Here is a 16018-nt window from a genome sequence, read left to right as displayed (position 1 = left end):
TGCATTTGACCGAGTGTGGCATCAAGGAGCCATAGCAAAACTGGAATCAATTGGTATCGGGGCAAACGCTACAGTGGTTGGAGTCATACCTGACACATAGGAAGATGGTCGTGGTTATGGGAGGTCAATCATCTCAGCTCCAGGACATCTCTACAGGAGTTCCTCAGGGTAGTGTCCTAGGCCCAACCATCTTCAGCTGCTTCATCAATAACCTTCCCTCCATCAGAAGCTCAGAGGTGGGGATGTTCGCCGATGATTGCACAATGTTCAGCACCACTCGTGGCTCCTCAGATACTGAAGCAGTCCGTGTTCACATGCAACAAGATCTGGACAATATCCAGGCTTGGGCTGATAAGTGGCAAGTGACATTCGCGGCACATAAATGCCAGGCTACGACCATCACCAATAAGAGACAATCTAACCACCACCCCTTGACATTCAGTGTTGTTATCATCATTGGATCCCCCACTATCAACATCCTGGGGGTTACCATTGACCAGAAACTCAACTGGACTCACCACATTAACAGAGTGGCTACAAAAGCAGGCCAGAAGCTGGGAATACTGTGGCGAGTAACTCATCTCCTGACGCCACAAAGCCTGGCCGCCACCTACAAGGCACAAGTCAGGAGTGTGATGGAATACTCCCCACTTGCCTGGATGAGTGCAGCCCAAACAACACTCAAGAAGCTTGACACCATCCAGGACAAAGCAGCCCACTTGATTGGCACTACATCCACAAACATTCACTCCTTGCACCACCGACGCTCAGTAGCAGCAGTGTGTATTATCTACAAGATACACTGCAGAAATTCACCAAAGATCCTCAGACAGCACCTTCCAAACCCACGACCACTTCCATCTAGAAGGACAAGGGCATCAGATATATGGGAACACCACCACCTCCAAGTTCCTTTCCAAGTCCCTCACCATCCTGACTTGGTAGTATATTGCCATTCCTTCACTGTTGCTGGGTCAAAATCCTGGAATTCCCTCCCTAATAGCGTTGTGGGTCAACCCACAGCAGGAGGAATGCAGTGGTTCAAGAAGGCAGCTCACCACCACCTTCTCAAGGGCAACTAAGGATGGGCAAGAAATGCTGGCCAGCCAGCGACACCCACATCCCACAAAATAAATAGAAAAAAAGACATCCGCCAGTGCAGTGCTTGTAATGAGTACCAAGCTAGCAAGCCACTGGTGACACATGACCTTCCAGAGGTCCGTGCATGAAGCTGACAATAGATGTCTTCGTACTTTCAGGAATTGTCGTAGTGGGCTACTATTTCTGACTACTGGGAGGTGGGCCAGGTGACTTCAGTGATTACCACTGAGATTGTTGAATGCCTTAAAGCACACTTCAGATATTATAGCATCCTGGCATTATCATACGAGACAATGACCTTTGGTTCACAAGTAAGCTGCTTCATAAAGGATTGGGAAATTCAACACCATACAATATATCCATGCTACCACCAGTCAAACAGAAAGGCTGAGGTGGTAGTGAAAGTTGCCAAAGGAATCATAAAGCTGTTGAGCAAATCCCACGCAGTTGTTTACAAAGCAGTTCTCAAGTAGAGAAACACACATTTTGGAGGCATAGAAAGTAGTCCAGTACAAAGACGAATGTCACACTGCAAACAAATTATCCTTCAACAAAACAAAACTACTGAATCCAAAACTAGTTACAGGCATATGTTACTACATAACGACAAACTGCTGAACCAAATCAGCCTTTCCACCTTTGTATTTGCAACATAGTTAAAAATAAGCCAAAGAAGACCCCCAAGCAATCACTGTAATATTTCCTAAACAGACTTTTGAATAACCAGTCACAGCCTTTGTAAGTAATTAATTTCCATTCACTGGTTTATAACTAATAGACTTAACTATTTAATAAATAACAATAATTTTAACTGAGAAAAAAATTAAACAACACAGTAGGCTGATTAATGCCTATGCTTTAAATCCAAAACATTTGTTTTCATCCCACATTCACATAAAAGACAGACAGACAAATAAACATAGTTAAGGGATAAATAAAAGAGAAAATAATAAAACTCCTCAAATTACTTAAATGTCTTCACAATGTGTTGTTTCACAGGCATAAATGATAACTTCATTGTTTTTCTGAAACACTGATCAGGGTCACCTTAGTACGCCTAGGCTAAGGTAGTAATACTTACACCATTTAGGCTTCTGGAAGCTGGTGTATCAGACTAGGCAGGGAGCTTTCAAATATTGTTGTTGTCTCAGCAGCATCTCAGAACCATTCCTCAGAAAACGTAGTTCAAAAAAACAGCTTTTATTCTTGTTCCACCCTGATAGATTGATCAACTCCTTCCAAGCCCTCAGTTGCCATTTGATGACTGAAAGTAGGGTCTGTTTCAGACTTGCCAGAGCCAATTCCTAGGTATTGATGTTGTTAATAGCCAATTTCAGCTATCTGTGTAAATACAGTGCTTTTCCCGGAGATTGCTGTATCTCTTGGAACTTTTTTAATGAAGGCTCAGCCTGTAATTAACTCCAGCCTTGGCATCACAAACAAACAAAGCTTGTTGGTCTGTTCTTTTTAACACAAGTTTTCCCAAAATCCACCAGTATTTTCGACCTCATAATTCAAAATTGGTAGAATAAAATAGAAGTAATGAAAAATCAGCAAAGGTTCTAACACGATCAACAAAATCAACAAGAAATGGCAGAAAGCCAAGTTTCATTTTGACAAGACTACTAAGCTATTGCCAGAGTTGAGCATTGGAGAGTCAGGTGCAAACATTGAAAGTTTTCAACAAAAGCTAACTCAATTGGCAACTTGGGATTTTCCTGGAACAGTTGTCACTTTGCTCATATGTCGTCGAAGTGAATGACATGTATAGTGACACAACTGCAGGACATAGTGGAGAAGCTGTTGATGAAGAATAAATAAATGCACAACCTGCACAGATCATGTATCAATCGCCAGACCCAGAGGTCCACAACAACCCAACAACAGTGGGTACCACAGTAATAACAAATGGTGCAGAACTGACTCTGCTTAGAGAAACAACACCCAGATGAGCAGCCAATGATAAGAGAGCTGTGTACCATTAAGGGGCTAACACGACTTAAGGACTATCTGTGCAATGTGTATGCGCAGACTGTTAGGAATAATAAACTGCTAAGGCATGCAAAAATCATGTATGTATTTGGTAACTTGGACAATTCAAAAAGAAAATGATAATACATGCAATTTTTTCTTTGTATAAAGAAGGGGATGATTGTATTTCAATCCAATCATGTAAAAATGTGCCTTTTGACATGGTTATGTGATCTCTGCATGAAGCACATGCACTGTGGACAGACATCTTAAACTCACTTGCATAAAGGCCTTGTGTGAACACACTCCTGAATTATACACTTGAAACATCGACGATGTCTGAGCAGCTTTTTGTAGTTTGGTACTTTTTGTTGAGTACTTCCTGTGCATTACTCCATAATCTCAGTTCTTCTGTTCCCATCTGAAATTTTAAACTGTCACCTTTCAGATACCTGATGTCAGATATACTTGTAATATTGTAGTATTCTCACAGTGATACAGTTTATGACAACAGACATGCAATTGGGCAGTTATACAAGCATATTCTAATAGCATTAGTTATAATACCAAGTGTCAAGCTCGGGGTGTTCTCATGTGCCTAACAGCCAGAGCAGCATTGAAGGTTCCTTGATTTCAGAGAGCTCAGAAGAGTACCAAGAAAGAAATTAATTCACACTCATTCATATTCTGAGTATGTGATGCAGTTTAGTAAGTGAGAAAGGCGAGCTTAAGATCTCATCAGATGCATAAGTGACTATCAGTTGAGGTTTAATTCATATATAGCATAAATAGGGTCAAGGATGGGTCACAGAACAGGCATAATTTGATATCAATAGAAAAGTGTGCCCTGGTGCATATGAATAAAAGCATCTTGGTATATTCCCTGAAGATTAAAATTACTTTGAGCGAGCTTTAAACATTAATTAAACTACCCATCAGAAATATTTATGACGAAAAATAAGAAAGCATCTCGGCAGAGGCCAAAATATCACGTGTTTGTGTGACTTTTGAAGGGATGACCTTTGCAGGCTTTTATTTTTTTCCATGTGTCTTATTTTTGCGTAGACTCATTTTGGTAGTCTTGCACAGCAGAATAACACTCAGTGCAGTTCATTTCCGGAGTGGAATGCAGTAGCATATTGTCTGCCTACTATTATTCTGCAAAGCGGCTGTTCAGAATATGAGTCATTCTTTAATTGAGTTTCAGATAGTATTGAAATAGTCAAATGTTCTCAAAAGACTTGTAAGGGAACTATCTACAGAACTTGATCTTCAGAGACAATATTTGCACCTATTTTGAAATAAACTGAAACACACAATCTACTTGTATGCTTGTATTCTGGGTGCAATATAAATGCATGTATAGATATAAAAATGTGCTCAAATGCAGGTGCAAAATTCATGCAACTATTTGAAGAGCAGAATGTTTTCCCATAGCCCTCATGTCAACAACCAGAATGGATTAGGTTTTTCATTAAGTCATAAGCAAAATGTTGCAGATGCTGGAAATCTGCCCGAGCATCTTTAACTGCGGCACAATTGATGATTGCATATTGTTAACCTTCCGTGACTTCCCAGATAACAAAGCTGCTCCTGTTGAATTCTTTTTATTCACTGATGAGATGTAGGCATTGCTGTCTGGCCAGCATTTATTGCATGTCTCTAACTGGCATTGAGAAGGTGGCAGTGAGTTCGTTTTTTGATTCACTGCAGTCCCTGTGCTGACAGTAGATCCAGAGTGCCGTTAGGAAGGGAATTCCAGGGTTTTGACCCAGCGATAATGAAGGAATGGTAATATATTTCCAAGTCAGGATGGTAAGTGACTTGGAGGGGAACTTGCTGGTGGTGGTATTCCCATGTATCTGCTGCCTATGTCCTTCTAGATGCGAGTGGCCATGGTTTTGGAAAGTGCTGTCTGAGGATTTTTGGTGAATTTCACAGGTATACAGAATGCTGCTGCTGAGCATCACTGGTGTAGGGAGTGGATGCTTGTGCATGTGGCGCCAATGAAGTGGGCTTCTTTGACTTGGGTGGTGTCAGGCTCCTTGAGTGTTGCCATATGTGACAATATTATGGCTTTAAGAGGTATATTTTGTCCTTTTGTTTAATGGAGAGGTTGAGACAGAGCTATTGAGAGGTCTGCTGCAAGCTAATAAACAGCTTGTAAGGTTTTTTTTTAAATTTTGTGACAATGGAAACAGCTTGAATGGGTAGAGTCAGGGTCCTGCAGAACCAGGGTTTTAGTTTAGCTTTCAGTAGTTGCTGGGGTTTTTGAAGCTGGTTGTCGAAGCTGCTACTTCCTTCTCTCTGTTACAGCTAAAAGTTTGGGTTCTCTTCCTTCTGCCAGAATTGCATGTGAGATAATCAATTTTACTGAATTTGCCTTTGCTAAGAGTCTGTTTATGGGATGTTACTATATTGGAACAGTTGTTTTGTAGTTAAATAATCTATTGTTCTGTTAAGTTTTACAGTAGAGTTAAGTCATTCCATTTCTTCTTTCTTTTGTTTGTATTTTAACTATAGGGCAAGAATAAAGGATGTTTTGGAACACAGCGCCATACACTTACCTTCAAATAAGATAAATGTTAGGGTCTAGGCTATCTCCTTGATAGATTTGAAGAGGGTTTGGTTTGGTCCATAACATGTAATGGCACGTATTCAGGCAATTTGGAAGTATTCCATCACACTGTAGATGGTGGACAGGCTTTGGAGAGTCAGGAGGTGAATTACTCACTCTTGTAACCACTGTGTTTATATGGTGAGTCCCGTTGAGTTTCTGGTCAATGGTAAACCCCAGGATGTTGATAATGGCGGCTTCAGTGATGGTAACACCATTGAAGGAGCAGTGGTTAGATTGTCTTTTATTGGAGATGGTCATTGCCTGGCATTTATCTGGTGCAAAAGTTACTTGGCACTTGTCAACCCAAGCCTGGATATTGTCCAGATTTTGTTACAATTTGAACTGCTTCATTATCTGAGGAGTCGCAAATGGTGCTGAACATTGTACAATCTTTGCCGAATGTTCCCACTTCTGACCTTATGATGGAGGGACGGTCATTGATGAAGCATTTGAAGATGGTTGGGCCTAGGACACAACCCTAAGGAATGCCTGCAGAGAAGGCCTAGAGCTGAGATGACTGACCGCCAACAGCCACAACAATGATTTTATGTGCCGGTAAGATTCCCACCAGTGGAGAGTTTGACCTCTGATACTCATTGATTCCAGTTTGGCTAGGGCTCCTTGATGTCACACTCGTTTGAACAGGCTCTTGATGTCAAGAGCCATTATGCTCCTCTCACCTCTGGAATCCAGAGGTTAGTGGGGTGATATGTGAGGACAAGGGGGACTCTGTCTTTGTTTTTATTGCGGGGAGGGGGTGTGAGGGCAGAGGTGCGGGAAACGCAAAAGATGCGCTCGAGAGCATTTTCGACCACCAAAGGGGGGAGGTTGCGGACCTTGAAATAAGAGGACATCTGGGATGTACGGGAGTGGGACACCCCATCTTGGGAGCAGACACGGTGGAGGTGGAGGAATTGCGGGTAGGGGATCACATTCTTGCAGGACCTCTTTGACCTGACACAACCTGTCCATCTTCTCTCTCACCTATCTGCTCCTCCCACCTTACTGACCAATCCCTGCCACTCCCTACCTGCACTCACCTATCACCATCCCACCTACCTTCCCCAGACTCACCCCTCCTCTCTCTATTTATTTTGGAGCTCTCTTCCCCCTCCCCCATTTCTGAAGAAGGATCCTGACCTGAAACGGCAACTTTCCTGCTCTTGTGATGCTGCCTGGCCTGCTGTGTTCCTCCAGCTCCACACTGTGTTATCTTTGACTCCAGCACCGGCAGTTCTTACTATGTCTGATAAATTGTAGTGTCAATTTTTAACGAGCTTTTTACACTAATTATTTTCATGGAGAATAATGTTAAAGAAAATGGATGTGCTTCCAAGCCTCACATAGAATGCTGCATTTCACCTCTTAAAAACAAGTGTGTATGGCATTATTATGATCAGTAACATTAAATGGAAGTTAGTAGGGACAGGATATGGTGAGCAGGGCAGTTTAAGAAAAAGACCCTGGTAAAGAGAACTTCAAAGAAAAGATATAGTTATAAAACCAGATGAAGTGCAAGCATTTTAAAAAATATATGTATGATGGTAAAAGAAAAAGCATCGAACAACATGGCTTGAAAAAAAAGGCAGCCAGAAAGGAAAAGTTGTAAGCAGTGGATCCTGTGAAAAATAGAGGAGAGAAAAAAAGTTCAGACAGTGGGGGTTTGAAAGAAGAGATTTTGCATATTGCAGCAAATGCAAATAATTATACTTCCCGCATACAAATGAATAGAACCTCTAAGATTTCATTATTATATGTTTCCTTCCCAGAATGATTTATTCTTTGGTCAGCAATTTAGGTACCGGCACCAAATTATTGACTTTTGTCCCAGCCACCCAGCCAGTGTGCAAAGAAAATAATACTAATATAGCCATTTTTCACTTTGTGTGGCTTTACTTCTTTTCAGCTTCTTTTCAGTTGTCATTTTAGTGAAGAAAACAAAAGAAACAAAGCACCAGGAGGTTGAAAAATAGTTTTGTCATTGCTAATTTAGTGGTTATCACAGCTGCCTCACAGCATCAGGGACCTGGGTTTGATTCCAGCCTAGGGTGACTGTCTGTGTAGGGTTTGCACATTCTCCCTGTGTCTATGTGGGTTTCTTCCAAGTGCTCCGGTTCCCTCCCACAGTCCAAAAATGTGCAGGTTAGGTGAATTGGTCATGCTAAATTCCTTGTGGTGTCCAGGGATGTGTAGTTTAGGTCCATTAAGTATGGGAAATGCGAGGTTATGGGGATAGAGTGGGAGGGGAGGGTTCGGTGCAGACTTAATGGGCTGAATGGCCTGCTTCCACACTGTAAGGATGCTATGTGTCTATGGATTTAATTGAGAACAAAAATCATGGATAAAAGCTGGCTATTATAGACTTCAGTTTTCTGAACCATGTGTCCAGTCAAGCTCAACAAAAGGAAAATATACAGTCTGATATATTACAAGCAAATCTCTTGTAGCATTACTCACTTTGATTCAAGGTAAATGCTATTTTATAACAGTCGTGCTGTTATTTCAAGTAGGCCTGCCATTAGGTTCACTGACTTGCAATGACTGAATAAGTGAAATTTAATTTTTATTGTGTAGTAGATTTTCTTTTTAACTGGTTTTCGGGGGGTTAAACTCTGAAGGGTTACCATTTTTACTTGTATAATGAATTATATGCAAGTGACCTTTATTTATAAAACAGACAATAATACTTGACAAATAATGATATGATTTAGTAAAATTCTGTCAGCTCACAGCAAGGAGAGGTGGAAGGCTTTCTTGGAATGTAAATGCTGCCCATCCCTAGTTTCCCTGGGACTGAGTAAAATGCTAGGCCATTTCACAGGGTAGTTAATTACCATGCATCTGGAGTCATGTATCGTTCAGACCAGTAAGGATGGTAAAGTTCCTTCCTTCAAGGTCATGATTGAACCAGGTGGGTTTCTATGACAATTAATGATTGTTTCATGTTCACCCTTACTTAGACTAGCTTTCAATTCCAGACTTTTATTTTATTAATTGAGTTGAATTTGTTTAACTTCCACCAGCTGCCATGATGGGATTTCTGTCTCTGTCCCAGAACATTATCTAAGCCTCTGAATGATATTACCCTACGACGCCATCTCCCTCTTTGTACTGTACCACCAAACTAAAATGTTACGTGTTGCAATTAAAGATTTAAAATAGTAGGTACTAATATGGGGGAAATAATCCACGTACTAAAGAGACGCCACAGTTAAATAATGACCAATAAAAAAACCCTCCACTGGCTTGAGCCTAGGTGTGAACAAAAATGATTGTGTTGTTGATGGCTAAGGGACATGGCAGTGAAAATTCACCAGAGTGCTCAGACCAGCCATCTTCAGTTGCTTCAGTTGCTTCATCAGTAACTTTGTCTGGCATAGAGTCACTGTCCTCATTTATGATGGTGAAACCAATCTTTTTCTACCCACTGCCTCTCTGGACCTTGCTACTTCCTTCCCTCCATGTTGTAAGGCAAATTGCTCAGTTGTAAGTGAGCTGCAGTTTTCTCCAGTTATATATAATATTGGTATGACCGAGGCTATTATTTTTAGTCCTTATCATAAACTCGATACTTTTGCTATAGTTCCATCCCCTTCCAGCAACAGTCTCGAGCTTTTGGAAGCTTATATTACTTCTATAGAGTCACTCACTGAGAGGCATAATAAGGTGCTGTATAAGTGCAAGTTCATTCCTGTATATATTATAAAAGATGTATTAATTCTGCAAAAACCAAAAGAAACCTCCAAAACCAGTGGATAGAGAAAAATAAGAATGTAATTAAGCAAAGTTCCTAAAATGAATGTAGATGTTAATAGCAGTCACCAGAGTCCACAGGCTGCTGTATCATCCGAGAGTGATGAGTTTAACCTGAGGGCAATCGCATCTCGGTTGAGGGGTGAGGTCGAGAATGAGGAATCTTCGAGGTGACCTCAGCTGAATGCGAATTGAACTCACACTATTAGCAGTACCCTGCATTGCAAACTATTGTCTAGCCAACCGACTTCGTAATGTGAATCTGCAATGAAAAATAAATTCAGGGTATTCAGAACTTCTACTTTATGTGCTGCCAAGTTCACACTGGCAATTTAACTTTTAGTTTTATGTTTATATTTTACCTTAATACCAATTCTTTTTCTCTTTCCATTAAATTGTTTTTATTTTATACCTCGGATTTCCCCATGTCACTAGATTATTACTTTATATTTTACTGGTTCATGCTTTAATTCAATCGATCTTTTGAATTTTATTGCTATATCCTTTGTAAATGGACTGTGTTTATTTCCTGATGGTCAAGTACATCATTGAATATTTATGTGAAAGTGATAATAGCTGGGGCAGAGAGAATCTTGCACCTGCTGAAGAGTCTGTAAAACATCTTTTTGGGAAAATAATTCAGGACCGCTTGCATGAAATCCATGCAGTTATTTGAAAATTTTGAATTTTGCTTCCATAATTATACTTAAAATCCTAGAATGAACATTGAATAGATGGGTTAAGTAGGCTGGCCTAACTTCCAAACCATTTAAGCCTAGTGAAATCAATCCATAAATTAATTACTCATACCTTAGTATTGTGTCATAGTGGAATTGAGTGTTACTAAAATATGTTGCTTTAATGATGGAAGTAAAGAACTCAAGTCTGTAAATAAATAATTCAACTAAGCTGCAAATAATTAGGAAATGTGGCTTATTTATATTGTTCCTCTTGGATTTCAGTTGGTGCTGAATCGCAAAATGACAGCTCTTCAGCCAATGAGATTGATGAAGACATTGCAGTGACCCAGAGCCAGAGAAATTTCATTTGCCCCATTACACAGGTACAGAACAGCATATTCCGAGAACGAAGTGTTCAGGTGCATTTTTCTTTGCAGTTAACTATCAATGTTAGCTATTGAATGTATTTTTTGAGCTCTTTCAAAGCATTTAAATTAACATGAAGATTTTGTCATTAGCTTTAGTTTGAAGCCTTAAGTTATAGGAGCAGAATTACGCAATTCAGCCCATTGAGTCTACTCCACCATTTGGTCATGGCTGATAGCTTCTCAACCCCATTCTCCAGCCTTCTCCCTACATAGTATGCCTCCCGTATGATTCATCTTTCAGTAAGATTGTGGCTGTCTGGTTGTGGTTTCACTTTCACCTTCCTATCTGTACCGTGTAACCGTTGACTCCTTAACTATCAAAAATTTATGTATTTTAGTCTTGAATGAATTTCAAGTCTTAGTCTCTATTGCCTTCTGTGGAAAAGAATTCTGCATTTTAACAACACTCCTAAGAGGGGAAAAAAAAACTCTCGTCTCTGTCTTAAAAGGAGAACCTGTTATTTTTAAACTATGTCCCTTAGCTTTAGTTTCCCACACGCCCTCTCTGGTATCCACCCCATCCAGTGCTTTCAAGATATTATATACTTCATTCATATAAATTCCAGTTGATATAGGCTTAAAATGATCAACCTTTCTTGATAAGGTAAACTCTTCATTCCAGGAATGAGTTGAGTGAACCTCTGAATTGCTTTCAACGTAATCTTTTTACAAATAAGGAAATCAAAACTGTATACAATACTCCACATGTGATCTCATCAACATCATGTACAGCTGCATTGAAACTTGCCTATTCTCGTATTTCACTCCCCTTCCTGGAAATGTGGTTTGAAACTTGGTATGCCTGTCGATTGCAGTTTTTGAGAAAGGTGGTCATGTGGTCCTGCTTGCAGCCTGTAAACATGGATAAACATGGATTTCCTTGTGGATGAGCAAGATAAGTCTCTTTGCCCTGATTTCCAAATGATTTGGTTGATTAGGACCTTATTATGAACAGGATGATAGTAAACCAGAGCTGTTACATAACTTTTATTTTTGTTACTGCTCAAAGAAGTTAATAACTACAATGAAGTATAATTCCTCTTTACAAAATTATATGAAACCCTCCCCAGTTATTACCTGTTTCTGTGCACTCTATATATAACAATTTGGCATTCCTTAAATGTGGCAAAGCAAGGAAGGCATGAATTTTGGTCCTAGTTTTGCAGTTTTATTTTAAAGACAATCTCTAATTCATCTTGAATCTCCATTATACTATTCCATGAGACCCCAACAGAACATATATTAAAATCTACAACAAAACTATTATATTTCATCACATTGCAGTCTGTTTTTCAGATTTTCCAACCCTTTTCAAAAAGCAGCTGACTTTTTTCCATTCAACAATGTAATTATTTTTGTTTCTGAATGAATAGACAATTATTACCAGTATGTGACAGTAAAATAAACTGGCTTGTAGACAGAGTGTCTGTTTTTTTTTAGATATTCTGAGTAGTACAGAATTAATCCGTTTGCCAACTCCTTTTGGAATGGAAGCTGCAGATTTTGTACTCCCTATAAGAGGAGGGTGATGGTTCTTGACTTTATGTAAAAGCAACTAAAATTGTGCAATATATTGTTTTGAAGTGAAGTTATAAATTTATTCACTTTTTTTTAAAAAGATGAAACTGACTCTAAAATCAGCATAGGTGTCACATATTATGCATAGTCCTGGTTGGTATAACCATTCATTGTGAAAAGGAGAGAGTCATTAATTTCTTTTTTAACTTTTGAATTTTCAGAGGGAAATGGAATGTCCTGTGAAGAATAAAGTTTGTGGTCACAGCTATGAAGAGGAAGCCATAATAAAAATAATTCAGAACAAGCACAAACAGAAGAAGAAAGCCAGGTAAGTTAAAAGTGGAACAACTACATCCTAATAGGGACTTGGATGTTATAAAAATTGTCACGATTCAATAAACCACGGTTCAGCGGCTTAAATGAATCCTACTATTATTCTGTCATTGATGTATGATATCTCCATATGTCTCTTTTTAATGAATCACAACAAATTAGTAGTCGCATATCATTGATTCTCAAAGCTAAACCAAATAGGTCACAGAGCAGCATCTTATTTTAGAGATGTTGGAAATATCAGTTTGGTTTTCCTCGTGGTGTTGCTAAAGTTTTGTTACATTACTTGCTTGCAGCAAAAGAATCAACTGTCTCCAGGTGTAACTTCAGGAGTAATTCTACAGAGGCTCATGTTCTTAAAATGATTGTGGTAGTTCAAAATGTATAGCTGAATGTCTTTTAAACTGACTGTTATTTACTCAGAATAGCAATTTCCTACCAACCACTGATTACAGGAACATTCCAGCGATATTATAATTGGAAACAACAAGATGGTTAAGTCTCTTACTCCAACATAAAGTTCAATGGAATGTTCATTACAACCAGAACAGCCTGATTTCCAGATATGTTTAACATTTTTAACAGATTGACCACAGAACTTAAGGAATATTGCAACACTGGCTTTGTCACTAATTTCCTTTCATCCAAACACGTTGCTTCCATACATTGCAGTGACATAGAGTCATAGAGCTGTACATAAAGCATGGAAACAGAGCCTTTGTTCCAACTTATCTAAGCCGACCAAATATCCTAAATCAATCTAGTCCCATTTGCCAGCATTTGGCCCATATTCCCCTAAACCCTTCCTATTCACATACCCATCCAGATGCCTTTTAAATGTTGTAATTGTACCAGGCTCCACCACTTCTTCTGGCAGCTCATTCCATACACACACCAGCCTCTGTGTGAAAATGTTGCCCATTAGGTCCTTTTAAATCTTTCCTCTCTCACCTTAAAACACTCATTAGTGCTTATTCTATTTCTGTTTGTCTTTGTGTTAATGAATTTTCAGTATCAGTTAAAGGAATGTATCATTCCAGTTAAGAATGCAAAATCAGAAAGGTGTTGACGTCTTGAGTTAATGCAGCATTACAGTCTGCTATTAAACATAAAATGTCTATTTATGTGAAGTCAAAGGAAAGTCAAAAATATAAAATTAATTAGTCAGATAAAAAGTTAATCTAGGATTCTTTTGGTAACAGGATTAGGAAATGCCCATCTGATTACTTTAGCACTGTTGGGTCTAATTTGATTCCTTCATTTTAATTGAAGCATTTTGTCTCTGCAATAGGTGCCCTGTTGTTGGATGTGATAATGGAGATATGAACCAGTGTGATCTTTCAATGGACACAGCTCTGAGAAGAGCTATTGAAAATCATAAAAAACATCAAGTGCGATGATTATGTATCACATATTCAATGGGCGATTGTGTCGAAGAAGGTGTCAGATCCAAATACTTGGAAGGATATCTTGTGGAAGGATAGAGTTCTGGTTAATCACTGATAATTATATAATTTGATTAAGATTGATGTTGAGTTTCATTTCAATTCTGTGTGATCGGTTTTGATGATAACATACGTGTACAATGTTTAAAGTAGAAAATGAAGTTGAAGATACGAACAGAAATCCTTATTCCAACCTAAACATCAGTTGCCCCACTGAAACATATTTAGGGAAAATTGAAAGTAATATTTTAAAATTAAATATTTAACTTTCTCGGGGAACAGTATTGAACTGTATAGCAAAGGATTTCTTGCCAAAATTTATAAGGTTTCATTTTGTAATTTCTGCATCCTCCTTACAATGCAAATAATGCTTTGATGTCAGTGATACACAACACAAAGCTCCCTAAGTATATTGTTATCATTTATCACCACTGCTGCTTTGGGATTTCCCTTTGTAACTATATTCCTTGTTTCATACATCTAAAATAAAGTTGGCTTGTTTTCTAGTTTTCCTGTTTAAGTTAGGTCCAGAAAATCAGATACTGCAAGCAAAGCATGTTGCAATACAATGCAAATGATCAATAATGGTGAGTAGTTGATAGCACATATTCAGTAATGCTAAGGTTTGGGACCATGGAAATCAGCTAAAAGGATTTTGAGGCACTCTACACGAAGATTCATGTTCATCCCCTAACCAGAAATTCTCTTAATTTGATAGTTCTTTCATTCACCAAAAGTAATAGAATCTTCAGTGCTCATCTGAGCCACGGTTACAGACAAGAAGGACTTAATGTTTGAAGAGCAATGACTTTGACACTCTCAGAACTGCATTGAAGGGTTAGGCTAAGTTATGTAATTAAGCTTTGGAGTGAAGCTATGCCAATCAGCCTACTGGATGAAAAAGAAAATTGATGCCAACTGACTTCAACCTAGCAAAATGGCAATTTTTTGCAGGCAGCTCTTGCTTGTTTTTAAATTGAAGCTGTTTGAAAATTGACTTCTAAATGTTTCTCTGTGTTTCACTCCAGTTTTTTTTTCACCCCTCAATTGAAGATGGCAACTTAAAGCCATAGAATGATGCAGTGCAAAGAGTGCCTGTTCTCCCCACTGTGCCTGTGCTGACTGTTTGCAACAGACATCCAATTAGTTCCATTCCTCTCTCATTACTCCACAGCCCCGTAAATATTGTAGCGCACACTTACTTAGTATGGTGGCAGATTTTGCACATCTAGTCAAAATACTTTTCTTCATGGAGTTGTCGAGACAACAGTCAATGGTTTACAGACTATTCAAATGTAATCTGTCACAACTGATTCGGATCTTGTGCACCCATATCCTGCCATGAAATTGCTGGAATTGTGCTTAGTTACCGAACCCTGACCCTTTTGGCTCAAAATGGCTAATTCTCAGTCTGAGAAGTTGGTACTGTTCTGATCTGTATCGTAATATTTATTGTATTTATGCACACAGTTATCAGAGAGAAGTAATAATACTTCTTGGATACTACATTCTTTCATTCTTCTTAATATTTCTGTTTGAAAACATTTCAAATAAAGAGAAAATGACTTTCATGTTGCTGTAGTTGTAACTGCAAAGGTACTTTTTGTCTTGTTTGAACTGGAATAACACTTGATATCTGTTTGCATTAGCTTTGCAAGATGCAGTAATACTATATTATAGTTGTTTTAAATGCACTTTTCATTTATAGTAAGGCCCGTGGCCAGTAGCCTAAATCCAGCAGAACTTAAGTTGAACTCTGGTTAAAAGTAGGATTTATGAGTGGGTTGTTAAAATAGTTATGCAATCACATTGAGTTGTTTAAATTAAGTTGAAGCCACATTGTTAGGCAAGAGAAACAAAATGGTGTATTTCATTATTAGGCTTTCTTTATATTACTGAGTAACATGTTTGTTTTGAATGAAATCATTGAATAAGTAGGAATTTGGTGCAAAGGAGAAAGGAGGTGCCTTTACATCTTGTATTTGTTGTTTGTCTAAGCTTGTGACAGTTAGTATTAAACCTAGGAACTTGTAACTAATTTTGTTTAGAAACTAAAAACAGTGAATTAATTACATTAAACTTTCATCATCATATCATTTGTGCTCTGCCTGAAGCTAGATTGTTAGCTTATTGTTCGCTGTTGTATCATTTTGAGTTTTCTTGGTGGTT

The 16018-nt window shown here is 38.6% G+C and overlaps 1 protein-coding gene across 1 annotated transcript; it reads left to right on the top strand.

The window, feature by feature from the left end:
* The first annotated feature begins 9487 nt into the window (after positions 1 to 9487).
* On the top strand, positions 9488 to 15420 carry nsmce2 (NSE2 (MMS21) homolog, SMC5-SMC6 complex SUMO ligase). The gene is made up of 4 exons (XM_048595743.1): positions 9488 to 9587; positions 10369 to 10508; positions 12293 to 12399; positions 13696 to 15420. The coding sequence occupies exons 1-4, from the start codon at positions 9488 to 9490 to the stop codon at positions 13802 to 13804; spliced, it is 456 nt and encodes a 151-aa protein (XP_048451700.1). The 3' UTR covers positions 13805 to 15420.
* The last annotated feature ends 598 nt before the right edge of the window (positions 15421 to 16018 follow it).

Source organism: Rhincodon typus, chromosome 4 (genome assembly GCF_021869965.1).
Source record: "Rhincodon typus isolate 14 chromosome 4, sRhiTyp1.1, whole genome shotgun sequence".
Taxonomy (NCBI): domain Eukaryota; kingdom Metazoa; phylum Chordata; class Chondrichthyes; order Orectolobiformes; family Rhincodontidae; genus Rhincodon; species Rhincodon typus.
This window is presented reverse-complemented; position numbering and strand designations above follow the sequence as displayed.